The 10,000-nt window shown below is 48.8% G+C and overlaps 1 protein-coding gene and 1 long non-coding RNA gene across 6 annotated transcripts in view; one reads left to right on the top strand and one right to left on the bottom strand.

Annotated features, from left to right (window-relative positions):
- LOC135089727 (uncharacterized) overlaps positions 1 to 10,000 on the top strand; it is a 68,411-nt gene that overhangs the window by 53,845 nt on the left and 4,566 nt on the right. The gene's annotated exons all lie outside the window — the stretch shown is intronic.
- The window catches only part of LOC135089726 (trichohyalin-like), a 13,495-nt gene that overhangs the window by 634 nt on the left and 2,861 nt on the right, over positions 1 to 10,000 (bottom strand). For 4 of the 5 annotated variants that reach the window (XM_063985703.1, XM_063985707.1, XM_063985705.1 and 1 more), the window contains one exon: positions 1 to 6,241. This exon is cut by the window's left edge and continues 634 nt beyond it. In XM_063985703.1, coding sequence (XP_063841773.1) covers positions 1,064 to 6,232 — 5,169 coding nt within the window. In that variant the 5' untranslated portion in view covers positions 6,233 to 6,241 and the 3' untranslated portion in view covers positions 1 to 1,063. Of the gene's footprint in view, positions 6,242 to 7,672; positions 7,784 to 10,000 lie in introns of all 5 variants that reach the window. The other variant, XM_063985704.1, reaches the window with a different exon arrangement.

The following is a 10,000-nucleotide window of genomic DNA, read 5'->3' as shown; positions in this document are numbered from 1 at the left end:
TTTCACCATAAATCTTCACCCTTTTTTTTTTTTTTTATTGGCACATTTCAATTTCGTATTTTCATTTCGCGAATTCTAGCGGCGCCAGTTGGACTCAGGCGTTACAGGAATCACAATCACCGTTAAAAGTACAATGAAAACGTTTTGCTCTTTATAATAATTCCCATAGTTAAGTGGCTTGTCAGGGGAGAGAAGGCAGGGAGGGGCAGGAGGGGGACGCAGGGAGGAACAAAGTATTAGATCGTATTAACACATTTTCTCAAACTTAAAAGCCGAATTCTGTGACAAGACTTAAGATGTGACGGGAGACTGGGAAGAGAGATAGAGAGAGAAGAGGAGAGCAAAGAGGAAGAAAGGGAAAGGAGTAAGGAGGGGAGAGAGAAGGAGAGAAGGAGAAAGGGAAGAGAGAGAGATAGAAAAGAGGAAACTAAGGAGGGAGGAGAGAAAAAGATGGACTAAGGGAGGGAAGTGAGGAGGAGACAGGAGAAGAGCTGGAAAGTAAGGAGGAAGAAGAGGAAGAAAATGAGAATGATAGAGGGAGAAAGAGGAGGAAAATAAGGAGAACGAGAAGAAAAGTAAGAAGAGAAAAAAAGACCAAGGATAACGAAGAAGAAGAAACTAAGGAAGAAGAGGAAGTAGGAAGAAGGAAAATAATGAGGAAGGAGGAGAGTAAGAACAGAGTCTTCAGTAATAGTAGTACCTAACTTCTAAAAGGTTTCAGGGTGATGATGTGAGGAAGGAAGCTTGGGGAGGAGATGGAGGGATGGAGGTGGTTTGACTTGAGGAGAGGAAGGAGGGGATGGAGAGAGACGGGCAGGAAAAAGAAGGGAAAAAGAAAGGTCTGATCTAGTTTCCTGCGGTAATTTGAGATTAACTTTATTGGAAGAATGGGGACGAAAGGGGACAGAGGAATGTATCTTTAATAAAACTCTAATTACTTTAAGAGCAGAGGACTGGAAGCTCTCAAGTCTCGCTGTAGGAGGACTCAATTCCATAAACTTGGGCGCAAAGGGAGCTTTTTCTTCATGTAACCTTGGCCACGCGGGGAAAGCTCGGTGCGCCGCTAACTGAGAATGTCTGAGAGAAAGTAGATGATGAGGGAAAACCAGAGGGAAAAGATGCAGAACTTGATAAACTCCCGCCCTGTCATGATGTCCTCTTCTAATAGTGATGGTGATCCTAAAGCAGTAGCATCTCCTCTTATTTCCCTCCATTCCTCTTCCTCTTGCCTCTCCGTGCACTGGGGAGGCAGAGGAGAAGTGTAGATCTCTCCTCCCATTTCTCCTTTCTCCTTCTTCAGAGCGTCATTGAAACTAGTAATGGGAACGGATTTTTGAGTTCCTGAAGGAGGCGTTGCGATAAAGAGGTCCTTCGTGGCCCTCAGTGAAGCAATGGAATCCTGTGAAGGAGCCCCTATGTCCCTGAGGTCCTTGGCAGTGCTTGAAGGACCATTATCGTGTCTTGGAGAGCCTGAAGGACCCTCGGGGCAGGATAAGAGTTCTTGGAAGGACGCAGAAGGAATTATTTGCTCCTCGATGCTCCTCAAGTCCTCAGGAAGCATGTCGGTGTCCTCCTCGTCCTCGTCGCTGTTGGTCACGCTGCTGGTGTCGTCCTCGTCCATGTGTTTGTGCTTGTTCTCCTTGCGGCGGGTGGAGGGCTTGGGGATGGTGCGCGGCAGGGAGTTGATCCTGTCCAGCTCCTCCAGAAAGGCTGCGATGGCCCGCTGCTCCTCCTGCAGTTGTAAGTCCTCGGGGTCAAGCTCCTCTGCGTAACTTTCCTGTAGGTTCAATTTCTTTGCGCTGACTTCCTCTTCTTGCTTTCCCGTTTTCTTTATGGTGATTTCCTCCTCCTTCTCCGCTTTTGTTGTATCTTTCTTCTCCATCTTAATTGTGGCTTCTTGCTTCTCTTTTTTCTCCACTTTGTTTATAATGACTTTCTCTTTCTTCTCCATCTTCTTTACATTAATTTCCTCTTCTTTCTCCTTCTTTACACTGACTTCCTCTTTCATTTCCATTCTCTTTACATTATCTTCCTCTTTCTTCTCCACCTTTACACTGACCTCCTCTTTCTTCTCCATCTTCTTTACATTATCTTCCTCTTTCTTCTTTACCTTCTTTTCTTCGCTGGAATCTCTTTTCTCAAGAGTCAGCAGATGCAGGCTGGCCTCCCTGCTGTCTGTCTCACCTGTCTCTCCTGTCACGAGTTCCGTCAACATCAATCCTTTGAGCGCCTCCGATGGCCGCAAGTCTGCTTTGGTTAGCCCGAGAAAATCAATACCAGCATCGTTTTCTTTGGTGGTGCCGCTGTGTTGAGGTAAATCTACTAGTTTCTGTAAGGAATTGGCGTCTTTCTCGGTGCTGTAATGTTGCCTCGGAGGGTGTAGAGTGTTGTCTTCACCCTCACTGTGGCTGTTACTGATTTGTTCTGTCTTTGTGTACCCCGCGGGCGTGTTGAACACCACTGCTTCAGGTGCGTCGCTCAGTGTTCCCTCCTGCAGGTGCACAGCGAGAGAGATTCCGTTTTCTTTGAGTACTGGCGTGGGGACGTTCTCTGTGAGTGTGGGTAACACAAGGGAGGACTCAAGCATTTCGTCCTCGTCCTCGCTGCTCCATGGGTGAGTCTCGGGGCTGAACACCACGTAGCACCGGGACTGTTCCTCCCCGCAGCCCTCGGTGGCCACAGGCGGCAGCAACTCCCCCTGGATGGAATGCACGAACAGGGACAGCGTCTGGTCCAGCTCACTGCGGTCCTCCGTGTCTGAGGTGTCCTCTGTGTCCGCGTCGCTCCTCAGGTTGATGTCCAGCTCGTAAATGTCGCTCTCGGAGTCCGTGATTACATCGTCGCTAGTGCGCAGGACGCTCGGCTCAGAGTCTGACTCGTTCTCGCTAGTGGCGGGTCGTCCGTTGGGCTCACCTCCTTGCTCGGCTCGACCCGCTATGCGAAAAAACTCCTCAGTGTCTGGCAGGGCGCCGCTTCGAGGCGCCTTGAGCGGTCTGCCGTTGCTCCTGTCTATCTTCCCCGCCCTGCCGCGCGATTTCGTTGTTCTGTTGCGGTAGATGTTGGTGACCTCGCCGGTGAAGAACTGCAGCTCGTCACTGTTGAGGCGGCGGCAGTTCCTGGGCAGCGCAGCGTTGGTGGTGCTGGAGGCGGCGATCACCGCCACGCGGGACTTGTTGGACTTGCTGCCGCGCAGGGAGCCGAAGCGGGGCTGCGTGAAGTGCGACTGTTCGCTCTTCTTGACGCGGAGACTCTGGGTGCGTTGGAAAGGCTCCGTGCCGCCGCCCGCAGACTCAAAGAAGCGCATTTCGTCCTCCCGCAGCGTACGCACCTTGCCCGGGCCGCTGCTCCTGGCGGGAATGGTGGGGATGGGCGCCTCCTCCTTCACTGACCTAGTGCGAGGCTTACCGCCTTCGCCATCGCTCTCCGAGGAGGACGATGGGCGTCGGCGTGCATTGAGCTTGCGGAACTTGTTCACCAGAGCGGCCACGTCGGAGTGGCGGCGGTCATCCGCATCCTCGTCCTCAATATCGTCTCCGCCAAGCCTGTGGTGGGTGTCGCCTCTCCGCACTTCCCACTCCAAGTCGGCGTCGCGGAGATTGGTGAACTGATCGATGAGCTGCTCGACCCGCTGTTCAGACGAAGCTTCGCCCTGCGGCGTATTGCTGCTGCCGCTTGGCTTGTCGTCTGGTTTCTTGTCGTTCTCACGGGCCTCGTCACGCCCCACGCCCTTGGGCACCTCCTCGCCTGATAATCTTCTGATGAACTCTTCCCTTTTCCTCCTCGTTTCCTCTTTCCTCTTCTTCTCTTCCTGCTGTTCGTGGTGGAGGCGCAGGCGTTCAGCTTCCTCTCTTACGCGCTTCTTTCGTTCCTTCTCTTCCTCTTGTGCCTTTTCTCTTTCCACTCTTTCTCGCTCTCTTCGTTCCATTTCTGCTTTTTCTTCCATTTCCTTTCTCTGTTTTTCTCTTTCTTTCTTTTCTTCTGCTCTTTCTCTCTCCTCTCGCTCTTTTTCTTCTCTTTCCCTCTTACGTATCTCCAGTTGTGCTTTCTCTTTTTCTTTATTCTTTTTTTCTAAAAGTTTCCTTTTTTCTTCTTCCATGGCGAGTCTCTCTTGTTCTTTTCTTTCTCGTATTTTCCTTTCCTCTTCTAACTTCTTTTTAGCTTCTCTTTCCTTTTCTAAAATTTCTAGAGTCCTTTCCTTTTCTTCTTTTTCCTTTGCCTCTTGCTCTTTCTTTGATCTTTCTTTCTCTCTGATTTCTCTTTCCTTTTCCTTTCTTATAATTTCCATCTCTTTTTCGATTTTCATCTTTTCTTCCTTTTCTCGTAACAATTTTTGTTCTTGTTCAATTCTCTGTCTCTCCTTTTCGTTCTCTGCTTCCTTCTTCTCTCTCTGCTGCTCCATCTCCTGCCTTCTTCTGCTGTGCTCTTCCCTCTTTTCGTCATCGCTGGATGACTCTGAGCTACTCTTGCGTGACTGCCGCCGCCAAGAGGAGTCCACCTGCACCTCAAGCGTGGCTTTGTCCTCTGGCTTGGCGTCGTGCTGGGCTTCTCGCGTCACGCTGTCAAGTGGAGGCGTCTGTAGCTTTTTGTAAGACTCAATCGGCTGCGGGCTGGATGGTGACATGGGTTCGCGTCCCAGGCCGTCCTGCTCCGCCTGTTGGGGCACCTCGGGTGACAACGCCTCAAACTGCCGCATGAGGTTCTTGACTGAGGCGCTGGAGAAGCTGGTGAGCGAGTGGCGACTTTCCTTCTCTGGAGAAACACTCCTGGACTTCTGGTGCAATGATTCCTCAAAGGGCGTCTTGAGCTGATGCGCGATGGCTCGGCGGGGCTTCGAGGCGACCTCCTCTTCAACAATTTTCTGCGAAGACTGGGCTGAGGCTCCTTCCTCGAATCGTTGCCGTAAACTCCTGACAGAGGGCGTCCCGGCGGTAAGCACTTCCACTACTGGCGGGGTCTTAGCCTGCTCCCTCTGGCCAGTGGCGTCCACCACGCCCAGGAGCTGCTGGTCTGCCGTGCTGCTCTCCTCGGCTTCTGTCTCCCCGGCAGTGCTCCCACGAGACTCCAGCACCTGCAGCGACTCAGGCGTCTTTTCTTTCTGTCGCTCCAGGGGAGTGGCACGCTCCGGGGCGGTACTCTTGGCGAAGTCGCTGCCGCCTCCAGCCAGGGCTTCCCTTTCGAACAAGAGTTTAAGTTTCTTGACGCTTGGCGGGGAGGTCTGGGCGTAGTGGCGCAGTACGGCAGACGGGTCCGGTTCACTCTTGGATCGCCGGTGGTTCTTCATTCTTTGCCGCCCCTGGAGGCTCGTCCTGCGACGAGTTTGATCTTCCTTTGGTACCTCCGAGGCACTGGTCTTCAGAGTGACCTCGCTGCGGCTCTTGCTGCGCAGCTTCTGGGAGTCACTCCTCGAGAACACCTCACCCTCCTCGCCCTCGACCTGCGGCAAATTTTCGAATTTCTCCAAGATCTTCCTGACGTTGTCAGGCGTGACGGCTTGTCTCGGCGGCTGGCGTCGCTCGGGACTCTTGAGATGAGGCCTGAGCATGCTGTAGTGACGCGTCATTCGCCGCCCCTCCCGCCCATCATCCGTCTCACTCTCTTTCAGGGCGTGATCGTTCACCGGGGCGGGGCTCGCCGGTGGCTGCTTGTCGGTGGGCGAGATCGCTGTCTTCTCGTCAAACTTTCCCCTGAGATCCTTGACTGAGGGCAGCGTGACCATCACCTTGTCCGTGTGGCGCCTCAGCTGCTTCTTCCTCCGCTGCCACAGGTGCCCGTCAGAGGCAGAGCGGGAACGTGGTCTGGTGGGGGACGGGGAGCGGGGCGTGGGAGGCGGCGTGCTCAGCGAGGGCACGGTGGATTCCGAAGCGTCGCTGAGGTGACCGCTCATGTTCCTGCTGTTCCGCGGGTGCCGCACAGGGGAGGGTGACTGGCTCCGGGCGTGGGCGTGGGCTTGCTGCGAGACCGGCTGCAGGCGTTGCGGGCTGCTGCCTTCCCTGCCGAGCAGCGGCATGGACTTGGTGCGCAGCAGCTTTAGGAGAGAACCCTCGTTCCTGAAGGGGTGGGTGGTGTCGGGAATGTCGTAAGGGATGGACTTGGTGCGCCAGACGGTGGTGAGCTGCGGCGTGGGTGGACTGCGGGTACTACCAGACATGTCTCCCGGCGCCTCGTCACTCTTCAGTTTTCCAATCACGTATGACACCAGCGATGCTGCGGACATGGCCGGTTCACTGCTCATCTACACCACCTGCAAGGAAGCCGCGGTGAGACACCCGCCCTCAGCGCCACACACCTGCAGCCGTGGCCAAAACTTTCCCGTTCTTAAATGCGTCAAGAGTCCTGCGCACTGACTTCATGTGCTCAGGATGCACGAGACTGACCACTGTGGCCTTATTAAGTCAGTTCACTGCCCCAGCCAAGGTCAGGGAGGGGGTGTGAAACTATCTCGTTCATCCTGGGGAGAAAGTACAGCGCTCAGGAGCCTCGCCTGTGTCCACTCCCTCACCCCGCCGCCTCCAAACCCTCTCAACCCCAAACCTCAACATTACATTTCTTAATGCAAGAGAGAGAGAGAGAGAGAGAGAGAGAGAGAGAGAGAGAGAGAGAGAGAGAGAGAGAGAGAGAGAGGGGTGATCATGCTGGCTGAGTTGATAAACGTAGGATTTGATAAGACAGACAGACAACCTTCCCAGGCTTGCAGTCTCTCGTAATAGTGGAGGAGGAGGAGGAGGAGGAGGAGGAGGAGGAGGAGGAGGAGGAGGAGGAGGAGGTGGTGGTGAAGGTGAAGAGGATGGTGGAGGTAATGATAGGTAATGATAATGCCCCATTACTGTTCGCGCACTCCATATTTTTTGCTCCTCTCTTTTAACCTTCGATCTGAAACTCATAACCATAAAGAGCAAGAACAGCAAGTATGAGAGAGAGGAAAAAAAATGTGTCAATTAATGAACACGACGCATTTAATGAAAGTTAATACTTATTAAACTTGGAGCATTAGAGAAAACGGAGAAAACGAGGAAATTTAACGGATAACAAACTTGTATTAATTAAACACACGGAACATTGAGAAACCAAGTTAACGGAGGTAAAACGCTGTACAGGAAACAAGGTATTTGAAGGAGAGAACGAAAAATATTAGAAAAATAAAACTAAACACAACAAAATTTCATTAGAAGACCGTGAAACACTTGAAACTAACGAGCCATAAAATAAGTAAAAAACTGAAATATTGTTAATACTGAACTGAGAAATGAGAGAAAATTTTAGTATTTTAATAGTAAACTATGGATTATCAATGAAAACGGGATTTTCCATCGTCTAAAAAGAAAAACGGGTATATTGTTGAGGCTTAGTTAAGAATAAAGAAAGTGATATTTTTTAATAAAACTAGGAATTGATGAAGAAAACGGGATTAGCATAAGAAAAGAAAATCGTGTTGAATCTGAACAATGAATTAAAAGAAAACAATAACATTTTTTTTTTTTAAGAATAAACTAAAGAGAAAGTCACTTTAAGAAAGAATACGAGAATAATTAACAAAACCTTGACTTTACTGAACGTTAAATGAAACAGCCAAAGTAAACAAGAAAAGTGCAGCAGTGACGTAAGAATTATCGGTGAAATTATCAAACATTACGAAATTGTTGGGGAAATGAGAAAACATCATTTAGTACACCACCTTGATCGCTTAAATCACGCCGTGGTGTCGTTATCGGTCCATTGCCCCGCCCAGCGATAAGGGAGCGATGGAGCCGCGCCGCTGCTCCCTCCATGCCTCCACTACCTACACCTTGAGGCAAATATTGGCTACACTTTATGGTCAGGAATGAATTGGATGGTTTTGTGTGGTTATAATGGTATGAGGGTGGGGTGGAACAGGAAGCTGTGGTTTGTGCTTCTTTTGTGTTCGTTTATGTGCGTGTTAGTATCTGTATCTTTCTTAATTTGTTCTATTTTGGTTGATTGTTTCTTTTTTTCTCTTTCATTATTTATTATTTGTTGTGTTTCTAAATTTATCGTGTTTTTTTTTTTTTTTAGCTTTTTCGTCTCATATCCCTGTCTTTGTCCTACTTTCCTTCTTTCTTTGCATCTTTTTCTTCTTTTTTCACCGCCTCCTTCCTTCATTTAAAAATTTATTCTTGTATTCTCATCTGTTTATTCACTGCAATCTTATATTCCTTTCTAACCCTTCGTTCTCTCATTCATTCCTTCTTTCACAAACTTTCTTCCATCCCTCCTTCCTTCCCTTCTTCACAATCTCCCTTCAATTCACAAACTTTTATTCTCTTCTAAACAATCCTTCCTTCTTTTCTTTGTTCTTACTTTTCTTCCTCCCTTCTCTCCTTCACCACCTACATGCTCACCACACACAATACCACTCCTTCTTTTACCCAGAATTCTTTCCTCTTCATCACAACCTCTCCTTCTTTACTCTCACCTCTCCCTTGCTCTCCTTTAAGCTCTCACTACCTCCTCATTATTACTGCCACACCAAACACCTTCTTACACTCAACCTAGACATGATACTCGCCTCTTACCCACTTAAGTCACTCTTACACTCACACTTAGCTTTCATTTCTTTGTGCACTTGGTTTTCAGTAGCTTTCTTTTTAGTCTGCCCTTGCAAGTTCTCGTTTTCTGTCGTATTATTATTGTTTTTTTTTATCTCGTTTTCTTTAGTTATAATTTTAGTCTCTCTCTCTCTCTCTCTCTCTCTCTCTCTCTCTCTCTCTCTCTCTCTCTCTCTCTCTCTCATTATTATTATTATTATTATTATGTAAATCTTACGTCTTGTTTGACTTTGTTCTCATTTCCGTGTTGTGATAAGCCAGCACAGAGAACAAGAGAAAGAGGAGGAGGAGGAGGAGGAAGAGGAGGAGGAGGAGGAGGAGGAGGAGGAGGAGGAGGAGGAGGAGGAAGATTGTATAAATACTGAAAATACTGAAAGATAAAACTAGAATTGGAATGTAGCAAGAGAGGAAGAAATGATAAGATACCCTGATCTCCTCCTCCTCCTCCTCCTCCTCCTCCTCCTCCTCCTCCTTCACTTCTATCCTCTCTTCCACATTACAATAACTATCACCATCATCATCAAATTGTACTCCTTTTTACTATGACTTTTATCTCCTCCTCCTCCTCCTCCTCCTCCTCCTCTACGTGACCCGGAGAACACACCTTATCGCATGTTATCGCAGTAAAAAGCTCCTGTGTGTTATCTTATCTGTAAGGGTTTGGCCTGTGACATGAAGGCAGTGGTGGTGGTGGTGGTGGTGGTGGTGAGAGAGGGGAGAGGGGATGGGGGGAGATGGGGTGAGTCATGAGTGTACATACTAGGACGCCGTGATGAAAATACAGTTAGAATACCTCTCTCTCTCTCTCTCTCTCTCTCTCTCTCTCTCTCTCTCTCTCTCTCTCTCTCTCTCTCTCTCGGCACCTTGATAATGTAAAGCTTCCGGTGTGTGTTAGGTTTTTTTGTTTTTTTTGTCTCATTATGAATATTTGCAAGGCAGGAATTATGTAAACAAACTCAGGCATGATTTGTGTGTGTGCTTTTGTTCCTGTGTGTTAATTACGTGTCATGGAGGGGGAGAGAGAGAGAGAGAGAGAGAGAGAGAGAGAGAGAGAGAGAGAGAGAGAGAGAGAGAGAGAGAGAGAGAGAGAGAGATGTAAGAAATGGAAGGAAAAGGGAAAAAATGGAGAAAGAGGAAGGATGTATAAGGACAAGATGGAAAGGAAAATGATAAAAAGTAAAGAAAAAAGAAAAGAAAAGGGGAAAGACAAGGCACACACACACACACACACACACACACACACACACCACCACCACCACCAACAACAACAACAACAGCAACAACAACAACAACAACAACAACAACAACAACAAAACAACAATCACAAAACACGAACAAAACAAAAGTAGTCCCCAGGTGAGAAAAAAAAAACATAAAAAATAGCCCAAAAAAAAGCAACAGGCTAGAAATCGCCCAAGGGAAATCCGCCCAAAGCC

Source organism: Scylla paramamosain, chromosome 33 (assembly GCF_035594125.1).
Source record: "Scylla paramamosain isolate STU-SP2022 chromosome 33, ASM3559412v1, whole genome shotgun sequence".
NCBI classification, from domain to species: Eukaryota; Metazoa; Arthropoda; class Malacostraca; order Decapoda; family Portunidae; genus Scylla; species Scylla paramamosain.
The sequence above is the reverse complement of the archived record's forward strand: the minus strand, read 5'-3'. Positions and strand labels throughout refer to the sequence as shown.